This window comes from Ostrea edulis, chromosome 4 (genome assembly GCF_947568905.1).
Source record: "Ostrea edulis chromosome 4, xbOstEdul1.1, whole genome shotgun sequence".
NCBI classification, from domain to species: domain Eukaryota; kingdom Metazoa; phylum Mollusca; class Bivalvia; order Ostreida; family Ostreidae; genus Ostrea; species Ostrea edulis.
Genome location: NC_079167.1, coordinates 53897344 through 53920446, shown reverse-complemented (window position 1 = coordinate 53920446; position 23103 = coordinate 53897344). Strand labels below are relative to the sequence as shown.

Genomic DNA, 23103 nt, shown 5'->3' with positions numbered 1-23103 from the left:
ATTTTCGGATGAGGGCACTGAGGGAGAAAATAAAGACTTCAGACTTGTTACACTGGTACCTTCTAAAGGGAAGATGACTCCTTGTAAACACAGTTTAGTGGAATATGTCTTCCTTCACCCTGTCCTTCCATATTATTTTGTGTCTGAGTCAGAATTTTGTAATAGAGAAATATTAGAAGCTGATGCTTGGCACAAAGATGGCTTCTGTGCAGAATGTGTATTGACCATGAACCAAGGACATTTGTCTGAAGTCAAAGTCACTAATAAAAAGAATTTAGAATTATTTGCAAGTGTTATAAGTTCATTCTTGGCATGAAGGATGCTAATGGAGAAATATTAAAAGTGATGAATGTTGTTTCTGGTGATAAACATTGAAGTCATTCAGTTCTTAGAGTTTGAAATATGCATTCATTGCACATACAATATGCAACTTTTCTTAAAAATCACAATACATTGTAAATAATATGAATAAAACAATATACTAGGCCAGAAACAAATAATTGATCTCAAAGTGATTATCTGCTTGTTATGTGAGGCTGCTTGCTATGTCTACAGATAATAATTCTTCACTAGTGCTAAAGGGTCAATGTCACTTTGAAGCCATAAAGAGATTCACACTGAGTCTGAAAGTTGTGCTACTAATAGCTAGAGGTCACACTGAGTCTGAAAGTTGTGCTACTAATAACTAGATGTCACACTGAGTCTGAAAGCTGTGCTACTAATAGCTAGATGTCACACTGAGTCTGAAAGTTGTCCTACTAATAGCTAGATGCCACACTGAGTCTGGAAGTTGTGCTACTAATAACTAGATGTCACACTGAGTCTGAAAGTTGTCCTACTAATAGCTAGATGCCACACTGAGTCTGAAAGTTGCCCTACTAATAGCTAGATGCCACACTGAGTCTGAAAGTTGTGCTACTAATAACTAGATGTCACACTGAGTCTGAAAGTTGTGCTACTAATAACTAGATGCTGTCATAAGACAGTAATACTCGCAGGCAAATGTTTGCCTTTGAATATACTCTCTGTCGTACTTATGTAACTAGCAAAGAAGCCACAATAGTTACCATATGACATGCCCGATAGCATATATCTTTCTGCATATGTCAAGATGTATTGAGTATTTTGTTGGGCAAATGCCCTGGGGTCATCCTAAACCCTATTTCATAATTTTTGAAATATATAAATATATTTAAAACAAATTTGAGATCCTGACCCATAAACCATATAATATATTCCTGAGGAGTTCTGGGAATCAGGTTTTTCTGTAGAAAACGTCATTCTTTAACACACACACACACGCCCCAATTTGGCCCCCAGGATGAAAATGAAAATCCTGAAACCTTAGTGCACATCTATATTACACTGCTATGATTTGGCTATGTTACTGTGTAACATGTAAGAGGAGTTCTGGAAACTAGGGTTTTTTGTCGAAAAAACCATTGGTTTTTTTTTTTTACCACCATTTGGCCTCCAGGATGAAATGAAAATTCCAAAACTGTATGGTACATCTACAGGACACCACCAATCATCTAAAAGATGAATTGGCTACTGTGTAAAATGTAAGAGGCGTTCTGGGTACCAGGTTTTTGTAGAAAAACAATGTTTTTGACCCCCAATTGATCCTTAGGGTAACAACAATATACCCGTGCTTTCTTTAGAAAGTGCAGGTATAATTATATTCCTGAAGGTTATCAGATATCAATTTAAAACGTATCGAATATTTCAACTTTATGACAAATTGTAGGTTGTGTCTTGGTATTGCGAGTACTGGTACAGTAATTGGTATACACAAGACTTCTATTAAGAAAAAGAAATATTTTGCTAAAATAATAACATTTTTTACGTATGTATTGATACAGGATATTCTAGGTGCAAAAACATTTTGAATTTGGTGTCGAATGTCTTGATGCTAAAACATTCTACACACCAAGTGTTGAAACGTACTTTACAATCATGTTATCATACAAATTTATTGATGATTCACTGAAAAATACTTTTTGGTACTTGGTTTTCATAATCATACTTTCGTTTCATAGTGGAAAGCAGAAAGGATAAAAGATTTGATTGGATAATTTTTGTTTTATTGTAGACTAAAGATTCCGAAGCAGAGGAGCAGAAAGATTTATGTAACCAGTTAATTCAAGTTCAGTCTGAGCAGAGAAACGCAAGAAGTGATTTAGATGAAACCAAAGCACTTCTAGAGATTCAGAAAAAGTAGGCACTCCTAGAGATTCAGAAAAAAGTAGGCACTCCTAGAGATTCAGAAGAAGTAGGCACTCCTAGAGATTCAGAAAAAGTAGGCACTCCTAGAGATTCAGAAAAAGTAGGCTTGATAAGGACTTCAAAAGTTACTCAAATTCAGACTAGTCATATGGGCTTCTGTAATCTCAAATTGACGTGCCCATTAATAAACTTTATAGCATGCAATCAAATACAGAGTCTGCAACTCTCTATTTTTGGGTCTTTTAATTTGCCAAAAAGTAGTGCCTAACAATGGTAATCAGCAATAGCCAGTGGTATCTTCTCCAAGAGTAATTTGCTACTGTAGACTGAGGTATATATACTGACAAACACCGTACAAGTGAAATTTTTAGTGAATAACAAAATTAGCGATTTTTCTTTAAAATTGAGTATATATATTTAACGAGAACTAATTTTAGTGACATTATTATTCCAAGAAAGGTAGCTATTATCTATGATACAGAATAAATTGTTAGCAATTTTTAAATTTTAGCGATCTCAACACCCTCGCTAATAATGCCAAAGCTAAATCCTTGCTATTCTGCTTATATGGTATAAAAAATGCATCAGTCCATCTTTCGATGAAGTTAATATTGATTAGTAGCTTTAGGTTTAAAAATCAGTATGTATCTCCTCCTACTTCAAAAAGTTAATCACAAGCTTACTCTTCAATGTTTGAATTTTTTTATAGCTGAGCCAGATCAGCATATTTTCCCACAATTAGCATGATCACTGAAATTGTGCCTTAGTAAAACTGTATGAAGTTTCACAGAGTTGGTACTGTAAATCCCACTGATTCACTAACAGTGTAATTTGGGACATTTGTACCTTGTACTTGGGCTGTCTACTGCAGGGTGCTCACTCAAACTTACAAGTGTGAATGCCTTCTGCTGTTCGGATGTTGAACTTCGCAGCTGTTCATTTTGTATCGGACCCCTTTTGCCTGTGGGCCATGTCCTGACCTTTTTTCTTGAGGTTTCACCTATTTGAGGATGGCTCACTTCTCACACATTCTGACTGTCATGAGTTTTGGGTTGACTTTTTTCAGTTGGGCATGCTAACAGCAGTTAATGGGTTTCAGTTAGTTTATAGCACACTTGAACTATGAATTGTCTTAAGTCTTGTGGATATTGTCATTAGCAGTTAGCAGCTGTAGCAGTAATTTAGCTTACTCTTACATGCGCAGTGCATATGAAATAAACCATAAATGTTTGTAGCTATTCAATGTTGAGAAAATATATAAAACATGTACACACTTTTTCTTCATTTAGCTTAACGAAAGAGTATCAGGCAAAAATCGCAGATCTTGGACAATATAAAGAAAAATATGAGAAAGCAGAACATAGAATTAAGGTATGCTAATTGATCAATGTTATGTTTCTCTATCTTATTTTCCCAGATCAAGCAATTATGCGATAAACTAAAAAAAAAGAAAACAATTGCTGATACACATGTACAATCTTTGATTTTAAAGGAACTTGAGTTTAAAATCAGCCAGTCAGAAGATGATGCTGTCATTAACAGATCAATGAGAGAGAAATTGGTTTCAGTATCAAGGCTTGAAAATGAAATTCAGAAATTAAAAGAGGAAAATGATCACCTCAGGTTTGCCATTTAAATATATTTACATTTCCAATGTTTTTGCCTTATATCTGTACAAATTGTAATGATAGCAATTTTCTCATGAATGTGTTGCAGTTGTGTACAATGTGAATACAGATAGATATACAATGTAGTATGTCTATTGTAACGGTTAGGAATTCTGACAGAAATGAAGGTATGAACTGCAACGCTTTACACCAGCATGCTTTTCATGAAGTGCGAACATGCTTCATGAAGTACTGTAAATTCCTAAAATAAACACGAGGAATTTATTGCATAATTTCGTGAGAAACATTACTCGCGAACAAACATTTCTCGCTTTTATTTTTATATTGCTAAAATACAAGCAAAATCACTTGATGAACAGAACATTCGTGAATTTATTTTCTCGCGATTTGACGTCCATGAGTCATTTTGCGATAATAAGTACTCGCATAAAATAAGGAATCTACAGTATGCCGCAGTGAAGCATCACAATTCATACTCATATATTTTCAAAACTGAAATTTATTTCTACTTTGAATCACAGTCTGGAAATCAGTCTTACTGGAAACAAATTCCCTCTGACATCCTGGGGCTATTAAGTAAGCTATCATTTAAAAAAGTCATTACAGCAGATGTGAAATGTACTGTATGATCATGTGTGTAGTGTACACTTTTGTATTGTTTATAGTCTACATCTCCTTTCCCCCAAAGTTGGGTATTTTTTTCCTGTAAAATGTATGTACAACTAACTCAAAAAAGGTGAAAGTGCATGTGACTGCCAAAAAAAACCCCATTTAGCTCAGAAAATAGACCATCAGGTTTTATTAGTTTTTAATGATTTTCACGAAATGTAGCATATACAGGGTGTTTCATAATATATATCCCATTTTCAATTCTTTTCTCTGTAACATATCAACTAAAAGAAAACTGCAGTACTTCTTCATTATAATGAAAATTTGCAAAATATCACATCACGATAAATATATGTGACATATGCAATGATGTCATATTTACAACACTTTTTTGGCAATGATATGATAAATAGAATATTTTTGTCTCTTTGATATGACATTGCATAAGTTTTATAAGGGTTGGGGCTTTGAGAACAGTCACCTGAATCACAACCTGAATAAAATGGGTAAAAAAAATTTCCTACAGATTCTGCAATTTTTTTGATAAATGTCGGTTAAAAAAAGTATACACTACACATGATATATTACAGAATGTAGAATTTTATATATATGCATTTGCCAACCTGTGATTCAAATTATTATGAACTGGAAATGAAAGTATTTTTGTTTTACATGGTGATTTGTTAAATTTCTTTCAGAAAAATTTGGGGTTTTTTTTGTAGAGAAACCCAAGAAAGCAACCTTCTTTTGAAAGAGCAGGCAGAAAATGTGAAACAAAAACTTGAGAGAAGTGAACTTCGCTGTGAAAGATTGTCCCAATTGGAAGCTGAGAATGAGGTAATGCATTATTTAGTTACAGGGACAGCAAAACTAAATAGCATGTTTTATTCTTAATCCCCTGCGTTTGTCTGTCTAATACCCAGGTTTCAAGATAAAATCTTGAATTGTGTTTGAGTTGTGTTTTTTTTAAACTTCACATGAAGAGTTTCTTTGACTTAGGGATTACCACTATTTTTGGGAGGATTAAAAGGATCAAATATTGTAAGAAAAGGTTTCCAGATGATCTCTAAAATACTATTTGAGATTTAGCTTTCAGTGAAAATTTAAATGCAAAATCAACTAGAATATTTTTGTGAAATCAATAATAAAAAGAATTTGACAGGTCCATAACTTTGCACTGGAGATAATCAGCACAAAGGGTTGTTAATGCAAAAACATGAGAAAAAAATAAGTGTCACTTCTGATCACACAGACTGAAGCCATTCAGTCCTCAGTTTGAAATATGCACTCATTGCATTATCAATATACAGCTCTTCTGATATAAGTTGTTAGCTCACCTGATTCTCAACTGAAGGTTTAAATGAACTTTTCTGATCAAAGTTTGGCATTACCATTTACTTTTCACATAATTTTCAGACACTGCTTGGCCAATTTCACCCAAGCTTGGCACAAACCATCTTTGGGTGAAGGGGATTCAAGTTTGTACAAGTGAAGGGCCATACTCTTTTCAAAGGGGAGATATTTTAAAGATAATGAGGAGGTTGAAAATTTGGATTATTTTAAGTTTCAAACAAAGATGGCATGAAGTATCCTTGGGATTCAAGTTTATTTAGGGGAAGGACCACACCCTCTGCAAAGGGGAGATAATGAGAATCATGAAAAATTGGATGCTACATTTAAAAAAAATTTCTGAAGAATCTCCCTACTAATTTCATCCAAACTTAGCACAAAGCATTATTAGGTAAAGGGCTTTGATGTTTGTTCAAGCCATGTTCATTTTCAAAGGGCGGTAATTAGGAAGTGGTGAAAATGAGGGGGATTTAATTAAAAATCATCTTCTCTTGAACCACTGGATCTAAAATTACGAACCTGAGACAAAAACAGCACTGCATACATTTAGTTAAACCACCACCTTTTGTGTATGGAAAATGTGGCGGTATAATAAATTTGGTTAATGATGAATTGAATATAGAGCATATCAACTGATAGCTTAATCATGCATGTTTAATTTTCATTTGCTGTTTATTTATTGAACACCTTGATATTTATTATAGATAAAATGCTTCATTCAAGAAATAAAGTACGCATTTTCATGGATGTTGCAGGATAACCTCAGAGGTTAAGAAATGTTGTTTGGAAATATATGCCGAGGCTTTTGTATTTTTATATTTAGAATTTCATTATTCTGTGATTAATTTGACTTTTGTGAGCATTGTGACCCATGGGCCTCTTGTTTTCTTTAATGAATAAAATACATCAGAAATTTGTGTGTACACTCTTCATTAGGATAAAGTAAATTGCTTAAAAAATTTAAAAGTTATTCAGGGGCCAAATTAAGCCCATATGATACATAGTGCCTTTGTGTATTTAACATGAAACTTACATAGGTGACCTGAACTGGTAATTCCAGTCTATTTTAATTACTTGTACAATGTGCTTATTCTGTTGTAGGAATTGAAGGAGAAACTTCAGAAATGGGAGGAGGTCAAGACAGACAATGGATTTCCACAGTATGTTCTTACAGTGACTGCTGTCTGTATAAGGGCACCGGAGTAATTATCAGGTGCCCTACTGCTCTGTGTGTCTGTCAGCCACCTGTCCTTCTGGGATTTCAATGTATTACAGTAAAACATGCTTATAATGAATTCACACTTATTGCGAAGTGATATTTATTCCCCCATGAGAGGAAAATAACAAACATTTTATTGAATATAACGAAATTTGGTTATAGCAAACTGTTTTTCGCTGGCCCTGGAGGTTTGCTATAACCGTGTTTTACTGTATATTTCTCACTAAGATTTTCAACTTGAAAGCCTTTATGTTCATATAGAGAAAAAAGTTAGATCACAAAAGGTAAAATTCAATATGTGTATTTAACAAAATAAATGTTGAGTTTGTAAAAACAATGGAAACAGGTAATTGTTGCATAATCAGTCTTACAGACTACACAAATTATTTTCCCTATGCTTCTATTGTTTTTATAATTTTACTAATACCAACAACCTAGACATTATTCCTTAATAAGCATGCAATCATCCTCATCTACATATAGTATAGGTTTCAGTTTGTTTATAACATGACCCCCGAGGTCTAGGTGGGACCGTGATAGGGTTAAAAGTTTTACATAGAATATTCTTCAAGAATCTTTTCTCAAGAATCACAGGGGACCAGAACAATTTACTATACAAGCATCTTTATTCAAGTTTGTTCACATCACAGACCTCTGAAGTCTGGATAGGCCACAAGAAGGTGTGATGTGACCTATGTAATGTGTGAATTGAATCGGGAGAGGGTTCTGAAGGTGTACAATGTTTTTATGTAGGACACCATGGCAGTTAAGTCAGAGACTAGCACATCTACAGGAATCCCACGCAACTATGTTGGAAAAACAGGGACACCTCCAGTCAAGGTAAATAGTTTTGTTTTCCTTATAGGTATATGCTTGTACTTGATCATAACACCTATTCTCTATAATCATTTAAACTTTTTTGATACATGAAATTTTCTTTTAATTTCTACAGCAATAGAACTTAAGGACTCTTGATACAAAAAAGAGAGAGGGATATGTGGGTTTATTTATGTTTTTGGCTTAGTTTGGTTATAATAAGTACAAAATATAAAATTGCGAAAAATATTACTTACTTACTTAGTCCTCTTCGTGCTTGTCAGCACATAAGGCCGTCACCAGAGACTTCCATGTTGGTCTGTCTTTCGCCCATTTCTGGACCTGTCCCCAACTCCAGTTGTTATCTTTCATTTCTTTCTCCACCGATCTTCTCCAGGTCTCTCTTGGTCTTCCTCTCTTTCTCTTGCCAGTTGGTGACCATTTCAAAGCAACCCTTGGGATGGAATTTGGGTACATTCTGCATACATGTCCTATCCACAGCCATTTTCTCTTTCTGATCGTCTGGGATAGAGGAGTGGTGTTTGTCCTTTTGTACAATTCGTCATTTGAGATGGTGTTAGGCCAGAAGATGCGCAATATTCTGCGGAGACCTCGGGTCTGAAATACATCCAGCTTAGGGACCTGTAAATTTCCTTTGATGTTCAAAAGTTGAAATATATTACCTTTCCCTATATAACTCTGTAGAAATTTTTCCACTGTTTTTATACGCTCGCCTTTAGACGGGATGTATTATGGTACAGCGATGTCTGTACGTCCGTCCGTCCGTCCATCCATTTGTCCGTTCGGGGTTTTCTCTTTATAATTTCATTTCCCTTTCACATATCATGCTGAAACTTGCTATGAGCTTCTTTGTGGGTCACTCTAGATCATACTGCAATTTTGATCCATTTCGACCTTTTTTCCAGGAGTTTTGCCCCTTTATTTGGAAATAATTATTATATGGAGGGTACATAAGTTGTCTGCCATACTCCTCCCACAGTTTTCAAGTGAGAGCCTTCTTATTTTGTGGAGTGTTTGTATGGGTATTGAAGATGTGCATGTGGGATGGATTTTGATTTTCTACAATTTTTGAGAAAAATGTATGGGTATTGAAGATGTGCATGTGGGATGGATTTTGATTTTCTACAATTTTTGAGAAAATTACAGGTTGTTCAACTTAGTCTGTTTGGAAATTAATATTCTATGGAGGGTACAAAATTTGTCCGCCCAACTCCTCCCACAGTTTTCAAGTGAGGACCATCTTATTTTGTGGAGTGTTTGTATGGGTATTGAAGATGTGCATCTGGGGAAGGATTTTGATTTTCTTCCATTTTTGAAAATTTACAGGTTGTTGAACTTGGTCCATTTTGAGAAAATCTCGATTTTTAAGCTAAGACCCTTTGTTCATATGAAAGTTTGTCACAGCCTCATGATGGCTGATACTACCTGAAGCCAAGTTATACAAATTATAGCACAAGAAAAACACCCTATGTAAGCATTTCACGGGCGTATTATGTACCGTTTGCGGTAGTCTTGTTAACTTATTAATTAAGAAATCATGGGAATAAATTACATTCCATATGGTAAATATTGTATTCATCTTACTTATGAATGTAAAGCAAAATTTAAATATCCATTTGCTTGTAGTTAGTGATGTTAATACCAGGAAGATGGTGTGTTGATGTGTACCCTAATTTATAAAGGCATCTTGGGCAAATATTTTGAGAAATTGATATTTCGACGCTGTGATATTACAAAGTCATAACTGGATTTTATTTTAGAATAAAAATTGTGGTGATAGAGAATGTTTTGTATAAACCCCAAATCAAAGAGAATATATTATTTTGGCACAAATACTTAAATAAGGCTTTAAAATAGATGATTAAATTTAATATATTAATCAAAAGTTGAATGTCTTCAGAGTGAACAGAATAAATGGAATATTGCAGATACAACCCTAAAATGACACAAGTGGTTACAATATAATGTAGTTACAGCCACTTACAACTGTAATTATAGGGAGGGGATTTGTGTCTATTCTCATTATAAATGTTATATGACAATAAAATATGTTCAATTCAACTGTAAATTTTGAAAGGGAAGCCAGTTACAAACTTTTTGGATATGATATTGTGATTGCAGTGTACTATACTTTTTAAACATAAAATGGGGCCATATTTCATAAAGTACCTTTCATACCTATCATTCTGTACATGTGAAAAAATGCTGTTTATCCATTGCCATGGCAATGCAATGAAATAAAAGTGATTATGTGTTATTGACTGACTCAGATTAACTTTAAACCTGCTTCTCTACAAGATGACCTGCTTCTCTAGAAGATGGCCTGCTGCTTTCTGTGGAGACGACCTACTTCCCTGAAAAAATATAAACACATTGACGTGATAAGAAAGTAAAGCAGAAATCGGGATTCTGGCACATCTTATTGTTTTAATATTTTTTTTTAAATCATTTGATTGAGTGTGAATGTAATTTTCCTTAAAATAATTGTTGACAGTATCTTGGTCGCATAAGGTTTTTTATGTAAATTTCAAATTTGTGTAGATTTTTAGAATTGCATTATGTTGGTACATGTGTGTAAACCCGAGTATGATCTTTCCAGTCTTGTAATAAGTTTTTATATTTATCAACTGATGAAGATTTTGAAAAATGTTGGATGTAAACCTCAATTCATGAATGTTGTGATTATGATTTGAGGAAAATATTCAATTATTATATATACTTGTGTAAGACTGGAAAATTCGATGGAGGGGACAAGATTCACAGTCCAGTAGGGGCAAATCTTGTACCCTCGGTGGAATTCCCCCCAATCCCAGACTCATACTTACGAGTGTTTCTATTAGTCTCCTATGTAGGCGAGTTATGGGTTGCAAGAGAATATGAAATTTTGATTGATTTTGCTTGAAGCTTGGCATGTATATATAAACTGTGCACACATTTAATTCTGGAACAGCCCTACACAAGTTCCAGAAAACTATAAACCGGTATGTTTTATAGATGGACTTTTGTCAGATACATGTGTAATAGAATGTTAATTCTTAAAAAAAAAATGTATTTTACAGTTTGCACATGAAAGAAGAAGCACTTAAAAAGGCTTCACAAACACAGGAAAACTTGGTTGCACAGCTTACCACAGAAAAATCAAAAACTCAGCAACAGACTCAATTTATAAAAAGGCTGCAACGAAAACTTCTTCTCATATCAAAGGTATGTCACTGCATTATTTCATTGGGTTTTGGTTTAAATGAGCCAGAGGTTCAAGAGGCTTTACTAAAATTTTGATTTAAATTTAAAAACAGAAACTAATTAGAAAGAGCATACCCAAAAATGGTTTACACTGTATGTGTAAACTAAAAAAAACTCAACTATATAGTCCAGAAGCCTCATATTGTGATTTACATTGTTTTACTATCGAATGTTTTACTTCCAGGAGAGAGATATGTACAAGGGTTTGATAGACTCTTATCAAAGTGAGGTCACAGTGAACTTATCTGCCACTGCATTGTCAAGAATGCAACAGCAAGAGGAAATTTTACAGAGTTACAAGAAACAGATGGAATCCATGGAAACCGAACTGCCTAAAACCCTCTCTGGACCAGAGACACTCTCACGCACAGTAAATGTCAGTAATAGTAACCCCCAAAGTACACTAAAAAGTACACTAGAAACGAATGAAAGTACACTAGAAACGAATGAAAGTACACTAGAAAGGAATGATAGAGGTTATCCATTCATGTTAAATTGGATGAGAAAGGTTATCAGATCATGTTGAATGGGATGAGAAAGGTTACTTCATTATGTTGAATGAACTATTTTTCATGGACATCTGAAGGGGAGAGTCATAGTGAATGCCGTAATGAAAATCCAAAATCAGCTGACATCTGGTGTCATGGATTTTTTAGCTCACCTGAGCTGAAAGCTCAAGTGAGCTTTTCTGATCACCCGTATTCCGGCGTCTGTCCGTCCGTCTGTCCGTCCGTCTGTAAACTTTTCACATTTTCAACTTCTTCTCAACAACCACTGGGCCAATTTCAACCAAAGTTGGCACAACACATCCTTAGGTAAAGGGAATTCTAAATTGTTAAAATAAAGGGCCAGGCCACCTTCCAAGGGGAGATAATCAAGAAAAGGTAAAAATAGGGTAGGGTCATTAAAAAATCTTCTTCTCAAGAACCACTGGGCCAGAAAAGATGAAATTTATATGAAAGCTTCCTTATATAATGCAGATTTTAGATTGTGAAAATCATGGCCCCCGGGGGTCAGATGGGGCCACAATAGGGGATCAAAGTTTTACATACAAATATATAGGGAAAATCTTTAAAAATCTTCTTCTCAAGAACCACTGAGCCAGAAAAGCTGAGATTTATATGAAAGCTTCCTTATATAATGCAAATTCTAAATTGTTAAAATCATGGCCCCCGGGGGTCGGATGGGGCCACAATAGGGGATCAAAGTTTTACATACAAATATATAGGGAAAATCTTTAAAAATCTTCTTTTCAAGAACCACTGAGCCAGAAAAGCTGAGATTTATATGAAAGCTTCCTGATATAATGCAGATTCTAAATTGTTAAAATCACAGCCCCCGGGGGTCGGATGGGGCCACAATAGGGGGTCAAAGTTTTACATACAAATATGTAGGAAAAATCTTTAAAAATCTTCTTCCCAAGAACCACTAAGCCAGAAAAGCTGAGGTTTATATGAAAGCTTCCTGATATAGTACAGATTCTAAATTGTTAAAATCATGGCCCCCGGGGGTCGGATGGGGCCACAATAGGGGATCAAAGTTTTACATACAAATATATAGGAAAAATCTTTAAAAATCTTCTTCCCAAGAACCACTAAGCCAGAAAAGCTGAGATTTATATGAAAGCTTCCTGATATAGTACAGATTCTAAATTGTTAAAATCCTGGCCCCCGGGGATCGGATGGGACCACAATAGGGGGTCAAAGTTTTTTGGGTTTTTTTTGTTTTTTTTTTTTTGTTTTTTTGTTTTTTGTTTTTTTGATATAGTGCAGATTCAAGTTTGTTAAAATCATGGACCCCGGGGATTGGATGGGGCCTCAAGGGGGGCATCAAAGTTTTACATACAAATTTATAGGAAAAATCTTTTAAAATCTTCTTCTCAAGAACCACTGAGCCAGAAAAGCTGAGGTTTATATGAAAGCTTCCTGATATAGTGCAGATTATAAATTGTTAAGATCAATGGCCCCCAGGGGTCGGATGGGGCCACAATAGGAGGTCAAAGTTTTACATACAAATATATAGGAAAAATCTTTAAAAATCTTTTTCCCAAGAACCACTGAGCCAGAAAAGCTGAGATTTATATGAAAGCTTCCTGATATAGTACAGATTCTAAATTGTTAAAATCATGGCCCCGGGGGTAGGATGGGGCCACAATAGGGGGTCAAAGTTTTTTTTTTTTGTTTTTTTTTTTTTTTTGTTTTTTTTTTTTTTTTTTTGATATAGTGCAGATTCAAGTTTGTTAAAATCATGGACCCCGGGGGTCGGATGGGGCAACAATAGGGGGTCAAAGTTTTACATACAAATATATAGGAAAAATCTTTAAAAATCTTCTTCTCAAGAACCACTGAGCCAGAAAAGCTGAGGTTTATATGAAAGCTTCCTGATATAGTACAGATTCTAAATTGTTAAAATCATGGCCCCCGGGGGTCGGATGGGGCCACAATAGGGGATCAAAGTTTTACATACAAATATATAGGAAAAATCTTTAAAAATCTTCTTCCCAAGAGCCACTAAGCCAGAAAAGCTGAGATTTATATGAAAGCTTCCTGATATAGTACAGATTCTAAATTGTTAAAATCATGGCCCCCGGGGATCGGATGGGACCACAATAGGGGGTCAAAGTTTTTTGGGTTTTTTTTGTTTTGTTTTTTTTGTTTTTTTGTTTTTTGTTTTTTTGATATAGTGCAGATTCAAGTTTGTTAAAATCATGGACCCCGGGGATTGGATGGGGCCTCAAGGGGGGCATCAAAGTTTTACATACAAATTTATAGGAAAAATCTTTTAAAATCTTCTTCTCAAGAACCACTGAGCCAGAAAAGCTGAGGTTTATATGAAAGCTTCCTGATATAGTGCAGATTATAAATTGTTAAGATCAATGGCCCCCAGGGGTCGGATGGGGCCACAATAGGAGGTCAAAGTTTTACATACAAATATATAGGAAAAATCTTTAAAAATCTTTTTCCCAAGAACCACTGAGCCAGAAAAGCTGAGATTTATATGAAAGCTTCCTGATATAGTACAGATTCTAAATTGTTAAAATCATGGCCCCGGGGGTAGGATGGGGCCACAATAGGGGGTCAAAGTTTTTTTTTGTTGTTTTTTTTTTTTTTTTGTTTTTTGTTTTTTTTTTTTGATATAGTGCAGATTCAAGTTTGTTAAAATCATGGACCCCGGGGGTCGGATGGGGCAACAATAGGGGGTCAAAGTTTTACATACAAATATATAGGAAAAATCTTTAAAAATCTTCTTCTCAAGAACCACTGAGCCAGAAAAGCTGAGGTTTATATGAAAGCTTCCTGATATAGTGCAGATTATAAATTGTTAAGATCATGGCCCCAGGGGGTCGGATGGGGCCACAATAGGGGGTCAAAGTTTTACATACAAATATATAGGAAAAATCTTTAAAAATCTTCTTCCCAAGAACCACTAAGCCAGAAAAGCTGAGATTTATATGAAAGCTTCCTGATATAGTACAGATTCTAAATTGTTAAAATCATGGCCCCCGGGGATCGGATGGGACCACAATAGGGGGTCAAAGTTTTTTGGGTTTTTTTTGTTTTGTTTTTTTTGTTTTTTTGTTTTTTGTTTTTTTGATATAGTGCAGATTCAAGTTTGTTAAAATCATGGACCCCGGGGATTGGATGGGGCCTCAAGGGGGGCATCAAAGTTTTACATACAAATTTATAGGAAAAATCTTTTAAAATCTTCTTCTCAAGAACCACTGAGCCAGAAAAGCTGAGGTTTATATGAAAGCTTCCTGATATAGTGCAGATTATAAATTGTTAAGATCAATGGCCCCCAGGGGTCGGATGGGGCCACAATAGGAGATCAAAGTTTTACATACAAATATATAGGAAAAATCTTTAAAAATCTTTTTCCCAAGAACCACTGAGCCAGAAAAGCTGAGATTTATATGAAAGCTTCCTGATATAGTACAGATTCTAAATTGTTAAAATCATGGCCCCGGGGGTAGGATGGGGCCACAATAGGGGGTCAAAGTTTTTTTTTGTTGTTTTTTTTTTTTTTTTGTTTTTTGTTTTTTTTTTTTGATATAGTGCAGATTCAAGTTTGTTAAAATCATGGACCCCGGGGGTCGGATGGGGCAACAATAGGGGGTCAAAGTTTTACATACAAATATATAGGAAAAATCTTTAAAAATCTTCTTCTCAAGAACCACTGAGCCAGAAAAGCTGAGGTTTATATGAAAGCTTCCTGATATAGTGCAGATTATAAATTGTTAAGATCATGGCCCCAGGGGGTCGGATGGGGCCACAATAGGGGGTCAAAGTTTTACATACAAATATATAGGAAAAATCTTTAAAAATCTTCTTCCCAGAACCACTAAACCAGAAAAGCTGAGATTTATATGAAAGCTTTCTGATATAGTGCAGATTCAGGTTTGTTAAAATCATGCCCCCCTGGGGTAGGATGGGGCTACAATAGGAGATCAAAGTTTTACATACAAATATATAGGGAAAATCTTTAAAAATCTTCTTCTCAAGAACCATTGGGCCAAAGAAGTTCACATTTACATGAAAGCTTTCTGACATAGTGTAGATTCAAGTTTGCAAAAACCATGGCCTCCAGGAGAAGGTTTGGGCCATAATAGGGACTACGGTTTTACATGCAAATAGATATGGAAAATCTTCTGATATGGACCAAGGTGACTCAGGTGAGCGATGTGGCCCATGGGCCTCTTGTTTTGTTTTTTTATTGCAAAGTGCCATGCTAAAGAGATGCTAAAGTTTTGTTGCAGAAAGATCATTAATATCGCCCACAACAAAGTTGTGGAGAGATAGGAATTACCATTTAAGTTTGTAAACACTAGGTTAATGAAAGTATGTAAGTCTCTTCTCACCTTTACCAATAAGCTGAATCCAAAACATACTTCATCATACAACACATTGCTGTATGCTTCTTGTTAAGGTAAGAGACTGTATCTGACCTATATTTTGCACTTACTGACTCTGGTTAAAGGACACATCTCGTGTTTTCAAAGTATACAGAGTCACCCGGTATATGCATTTTGTCTTCCTTATGCTTATAGAAATTAAATGTAATAATTCGTTCGCTGAAGTATTGCGATAATTAGCCACAATACGGACTTAAATCTAAGCCCCGATTTCAAAAAGCCTAGTTAATTAGATAGGTAGTCACGTGGTACAGTGGCGTCATATGTGACCTTCGTCGATCAACTTGTTGTAAAAGTATATAGTGTTAGATATTTTTTAAAACTCGGGTTTTAGGGGCCTAATTTATTTACCATGGATAACATTTATTTCGATGTTGAAAAATTTCCCGAGTCTTATATCTTTTAACCACCAGTGCATACAAATAGCGACCCAAATGTAGCGAGGAAAGTGAGTATGAAATCTGCATTTGCGAGTAAATAATGTTTACATGGGATCGCTGTCTAAACACTATTTGGTAATGTCATTTCTTTAAACAACTGTAATTAGCGTTGTTGCTTTTCTAAAATAAACAGTGCAATTATTATTAAATTTATTTTTGGAGACGTTAGATAGGCCTAAATTATGATACGATTACGTATCATTGACAACTAGGCCTACTGTCACGGGTGCATTTCGAAAAGAAAAAGAAATAATGATAAAATTTATAGTGAAAATCACAATACTTTTAAATTATTTTATTCAATCAATTTTATTAATCATTATTTTTTTTAATCTACACGTTGTTACTTAGGAAGTGGGAGCACAGCGTGCTGTTGTTGTGGAGACATCGAAGTAGCAATATGGTTCGGTTTGTCATGCCATTTGTTTTTTACACTCAGAAAAGAGGTAGTTTATACCTATTACCAACACCCTTTGGGAGATTGGGGTAAGCGGGGGTATTCTTAGTGAGCATTGCTCACAGTACCTCTTGTTTGGATTGGTCCAGGTGTCATATAGGTCTTTTCCCATTTTATTACATGTGATGTATTAACAAAATTGTCCATGAGGATCTTATTTAAAAAATGCAGCAAACATGAAAGTGACTGCTTGAAATTATGTTTTTGCAATGAAACCATTGGACACTTCCAATAATGATACAAGACATATGGGAAGTCACAACACTAGCTGATAGCAGGAAATTGAGGATTCTCAGTACTGGCATCTTTTCTGACTATCCCCTTCACATGCATGTCCATGATAAATGCACAGATGAATACAGGGTTAAGAGTCTCAGAATTATAATATTTTATATAATTTGGTAATACTCTAGATTGGGGTTTTGAAAATATGATGGTGACATGATGCATGTTCATAATGTTCATGAAGTCTTTTTCAAGAGCCCGGTGTACTGTTTATATTTTATAGGCAACATCGCAAGAAGTTTCTCAAGCAGAGGAAAAGTGTGATCAACATCTCATCTTACAGTTGAGGTAATGCCTTGTTTTTACATATATTAAAAGAGTTGCACAAAGAGTGGATTTTATACCGGGCCCATCCACATACTTGTATGCTCATTGGTTTACTCTTGTAATACGCCAGTTTTGAGATACGAACTCTTCTGTATAGGAGGTGCATTTAGTGGAACTTTGAATGGCTAAGTGGGACAGAGTGGATATACAGCCAACTAGGAAAACGATGAAATGTATTAAAAGCGGCTTCTCTTTAAATATGTAAATGTGGGAAATACTAAATTCTATCGAAAGAAATGTTTTACCGAAGTGGAAACATACAAACAATGTCATATTTGCAAGAAATATCTTGGATATGGTACTTATGACCAGCGAAATAACGTGATAGGATAAGAATTCTAAGTATTTGATTACTCCCTAAATACTTATCACTTACTTAGTTTGTGTATCGGTCGAATTTGGGTTATCAAACAGCGTATGAGAAACTTACTGAGTACATTCACTTACGGTGTGATGAATATCTGTCCCACTCCCGCATGTAAACAAATTCTTTCGCGCCTTACTATGTACGAGAGTTCTCCGAAGGGAAATAACTCGGACGTATCTCGAAACCGGCGTATTGACTTGCCTCTTCCCTTAGTATCTACGGAGGAATAATGCATATTCATAAAATGTTGAAATATAATCTTTGTCCATTTAAATTTCTGCACATGTCTGGCTAGCCTAGTGGAATCATTAATGAGTACTGCAGTACTGGTATTTCTTATTGATGATTTTACACTAAAATTACAATTTTAATCTACATTAGACACTCTGATATATCTGACACTACAACATTCTTACACACATCCTATAACTTTCATTCATGACATCTGTGATAGTTATTACACACATCCTATAACTTTCATACATGACATCTGTGATAGTTATTACACACATCCTATAACTTTCATTCATGACATCTGTGATAGTTATTACACACATCCTATAACTTTCATGCATGACATCTGTGATAGAACTTTATTACACACATCCTATAACTTTCATGCATGACATCTGTGATAGTTATTACACACATCCTATAACTTTCATACATGACATCTCTGATAGTTATTACACACATCCTATAACTTTCATTCATGACATCTGTGATAGTTATTACACACATCCTATAACTTTCATTCATGACATCTGTGATAGTTATTACACACATCCTATAACTTTCATTCATGACATCTCTGATAGTTACATAATTATACCCCCCGAACGAAGTTCAAGGGAGGGGAGGGTATATAGGAATCACCCTGTCTGTCCGTCCGTCCGTCTGTCTGTGCAGATTCGTGTCCGGGCCATAACTTCTTTGTTCTTTGACTTAGGCATACCATATTTGGCACACAGGTGGATCACCATGACACGATGTGTCGAGTACCTTCATGACCTCTATATGACCTTGACCTCAAGGTCAAAATTAAAGGTTTTTTTTACAGTGGATTCGTGTCCGGGCCATAACTTCTTTGTTCTTTGAGATAGGCATACCATATTTGACACATGAGTGTATCACCATGAGACGATGTGTTGGGTACCTTCATGACCTTTATATAACCTTGAACTTTAACTTCAAGGTCAAAATTGATTATAGGGTTTTGACAGTCATACCATAAGACATGGGTGTATCACCATGAGACCATGTGTCATGTACATTCATGACCTTTTTATGACCTTGACCTTTGATCTCAAGGTCAAAATTATAGATTTAAGCCATGGATTTGTGTTCAGACTATATCTTCCATTGTCTTCTACAAAGGCATACCATATTTTTACACTCAGGAAAGAGGTAATTTATACCTATTAACAACACCCTTTGGGAGATGGGGGGGGGGGGTGTTATTCTTAGTGAACATTGCTCACAGTACCTCTTGTTATCTTTGTAATGGCAAAAATATTAAATATAATTGCATATTGATTAAAAGAAAATGGAAGGGAACCAAAAAAAAAAAAAAAAAAAAAAATGAAATATAAAATAATTTTTTTTACCTCACACAGCAAGCTCATTGTCCTCTAATTTTTATTTTTACCTCATCTATCAAGATTTGTTGTCCTCTGGCAATTTTTTTAAAGCTTGTTTTCAACAATTGTTGTAACCAGTAATACTTGGTGTTTATCAATAAATTATTTTTAAAGGGAAAGAATTGCTTTTCTGGAGAAAGAACTTGAAAAAGCAACAGAGGAGAAGTGCACCTTAGAGGACAGAATAGAACAGAAGCATTTACAGGTACTGTATTTATAGGGGGCATTACAGAATAAAACAGAAGCATTTACAGGTACTGTATTTATAGGGGGCATTACAGAATAAAACAGAAGCATTTACAGATACTGTATTTATAGAGGGCATTACAGAATAAAACAGAAGCATTTACAGGTACTGTATTTATAGGGGGCATTACAGAATAAAACAGAAGCATTTACATGTACTGTATTTATAGGGGGCATTACAGAATAAAACAGAAGCATTTACAGGTACTATATTTATAGGGGGCATTACAGAATAAAACAGAAGCATTTACAGATACTGTATTTATAGGGGGCATTACAGAATAAAACAGAAGCATTTACAGGTACTGTATTTATAGGGGGCATTACAGAATAAAACAGAAGCATTTACAGGTACTGTATTTATAGGGGGCATTACAGAATAAAACAGAAGCATTTACAGGTTCTTATTCAAATATGGGAGGTAAGGTTAAAGAATTGGATGTGTTGAAAAAGGATATATGGGGCCACAGTGAGGGTGTAATTAGTTTTACTTGGAGGGAAAATATCAGGTACTAGAAGGAGGCTGCACTTTAAGATCAAGTGAGATTCTATTTGATGTCAAAAGTTTTTGTATCGTCTGTCTGTCCTCATTGTTTGTTCATCATCTAATAATTGATCACATTCAAGAGCCAGTTTCAACCAAACTTGCCACAAAGCATCTATAGAGGGTATTGATATTTGTTCAAATGAAAAGATCTGCACCCATACATAGGGATATCATAAGGGAATTATAAAGATACAGTGGTTATTCAAAAATATTTTTCTCAAGAGCCATATTCAGATGTGACATAAATTAGCTTCCTCAAGTAAAGTCAGTTCAAACCAAGGCCTTTTGTCATTGGCCGGGACCACAATAGGAGGGAGTGTCAAGTTTTACATATGTATATAAGGAGAGGGGATGTTTCAAAATAAAAAGCAACAATTTGTTAAGATAATTGAAAGCATTATCGTGTAGATTTTCTTCACCCAGGACCACAACAGAGTAGCTTTCACAGGAGCATTTAACAGGAAAAAATGACTTCGGTGAAGTTTGTGGCTCATAGGACTTTTATTGGCTGTTGTAGGGAGATTACGATCCCACCAAACTGAAGGTTCTACACTTTTCCATGAATCCTGCAGCCATGGCCCAGAAGAAGCGAGCAGAAGAGCTAACCAAATTAAGGGAAGAAAATATCCGCTTGAAGAAGAGAGTGGAAGTGTTGGAGGAGTCAAAGGGGCAGACCGTAGATGTAACATTTGAGGTAGATCAAAAAATGTCTGAGGCATCCTCCTCTAAAGAAGTGGAAGAAATGAAGAAAATGCTAGAAACAGAGGAATTGAAAAACAAAAGGTTGTTGGAAGTGTTTAAAAAGACAAGCAAAGATTTACGTGAAGTATGCTACCTTCTGATGGGCTATAAGATAGACATACCATGTACTAATAAGTACAAAATCACCAGTATGTTTGCTGCATCTCCTGAAGATTTCTTCATGTTTGAGGTAATTTTAGTCAGCTTTTAGTTATCCACTCAATTCATTATTAAACATACATCTAGAAGTGTTCTATAAAACATGTCTAATCCATATTTTGAATTTTTTAGCAATCCCCAAGTGGAGAAGTTCAGTTTTTAGCCTCAGACTTTGCTGAAACTTTACAGGATCACATAGAAACATACATCTCTAAAGGTAACTCCATCCCAGCATTCCTTAGCGCTGTGACACTGGAGTTGTTTAATCAACAGACTGTCTGTCATGACATGTGAATTATATTGAATCATATCATATAAAAACATTGCTTCATTAAATTGTGTAAAAAATGAAATGTGTGATGTGTGGTTGATGTGTAACATGGGTCAGTAGATAATATTAAAATTTAATGACTTTGCCTGTAATAATGTGTCCATTTCAAGAAGTTCAATTTTAAATGATTATACCAATCTTGTCATATATTTCAAATTCATGCTGTGATCAGTAAAGGTGAAATATTGGTCAGAATGTGAATTCTTGGGCAAATGACAATGTTACACTTGATAATTAGGATAAATATGATAAATACCTTCAATTAAGCATGTAATGATTTATGCCTATAAATGCTCTATCAGTCATGCATATTCTCAAGCGTTTAAAGTCGTGTATCCCACAGCTTCACTGGAATCTCTTTTTGGACACGAGAGATTTTTATTACTGTTTTGTGGAAATGGTGTATATTTTTCCCCAGTCACATTGAAAAAATAATTGCATCCCATTTCAGATTTGTTCAAAGATTTTTATTACTGTTTTGTGGAAATACTGTATATTTTTGCCCAGTCACATTGAAAAAAATAATTGCATACCATTTAAGATTTGTTCAAAGCCAAGTTTTACTACTCCAGAGATATGAATAAATTTCACCAGTTTTAAATATGGCCCTTTAGGATAGGACCAAATTTCCTGTATGTAACAGAGGACAAATGATATGCCTCTACTGAGGATCAAACCTGGGACCTCTGGCATGACAGTCCAGTGCTTATCTGATAAAGCTAAAGGTTTAATCCATTAGGTCGATTAGAGCAGATGAATGTTGTGCTGGAGGTCATGGGTTCGATGCTCAGCAGATGTATATCATTTGGCACCTTAGTTGGAGCCCAGGTTCCCTCTGGCATGCGAGAGTGATTGCACACAGAACTTTGCCCCACAGGCACTGGTACGCTAGAAGAATTGGGACATGCACGAATACATGGCTTTCCTAATACTCTGACTTGTGGGTTAATCCTTGAGCTCAATAGAGAGTACTAGACTGTCGTGCTAGAGATTTCGAGTTCGATCCTCGGCAAAGGTATATACTTGTCCCTTTCACACGAATACACGGGGTTTGACACTAGTGGTGGACTGAGGGACCAAGTCCACCTAAAAACTGGAGTCTACCTGAAAGGTTGGCATAAGTGGACCAAAAGTTAATTTTTTTCCCCAAATTTGTCAGTAGTTTTATTACAAATAAAAGTAATCCAAATAAAAACTCTAATCCCACTCTTGTAGACACTCGTCCATTTATATACATACATATTTTTAGCCTTTCATCAGTGTACCCTTTCGACAATATTGTAGCGAGATCAAATGTTATCTGAGTCATGGCCATGTAAAAGACAACCAGAGATGAAACCGTCTACCTGAAAAGTGAGGGTGGTGGTCTTTCTGTCAGAATGATTTGTCAAATTTTGATGATAGATTCTTACATTTAATCAATCATACCTTCTGGGCTGGACAATTCTTGAAGTTTAGTCGCTAAAATAGACCACAAATTATGGAATGTTTGTAACCCAAATTGTAACGAGATGTTTGTAAAACACATATGCCCCCCCA

General features: G+C 35.2%; 1 protein-coding gene across 4 annotated transcripts in view; it reads left to right on the top strand.

Annotated features, from left to right (window-relative positions):
- The window catches only part of LOC125668256 (mitotic spindle assembly checkpoint protein MAD1-like), a 36013-nt gene extending 14427 nt beyond the window's left edge, over window positions 1–21586 (top strand). For 3 of the 4 annotated variants that reach the window (XM_056162947.1, XM_056162950.1, XM_056162949.1), the window contains 12 exons: window positions 2093–2217; window positions 3516–3597; window positions 3719–3849; window positions 5186–5300; window positions 6915–6973; window positions 7786–7872; window positions 10929–11073; window positions 11297–11488; window positions 17430–17494; window positions 19655–19745; window positions 20851–21264; window positions 21366–21586. In XM_056162947.1, coding sequence (XP_056018922.1) covers window positions 2093–2217; window positions 3516–3597; window positions 3719–3849; window positions 5186–5300; window positions 6915–6973; window positions 7786–7872; window positions 10929–11073; window positions 11297–11488; window positions 17430–17494; window positions 19655–19745; window positions 20851–21264; window positions 21366–21527 — 1668 coding nt within the window. In that variant the 3' untranslated portion in view covers window positions 21528–21586. The remainder of the gene's footprint in view (window positions 1–2092; window positions 2218–3515; window positions 3598–3718; window positions 3850–5185; window positions 5301–6914; window positions 6974–7785; window positions 7873–10928; window positions 11074–11296; window positions 11489–17429; window positions 17495–19654; window positions 19746–20850; window positions 21265–21365) is intronic. The other variant, XM_056162948.1, reaches the window with a different exon arrangement.
- Window positions 21587–23103: the final 1517 nt, after the last annotated feature.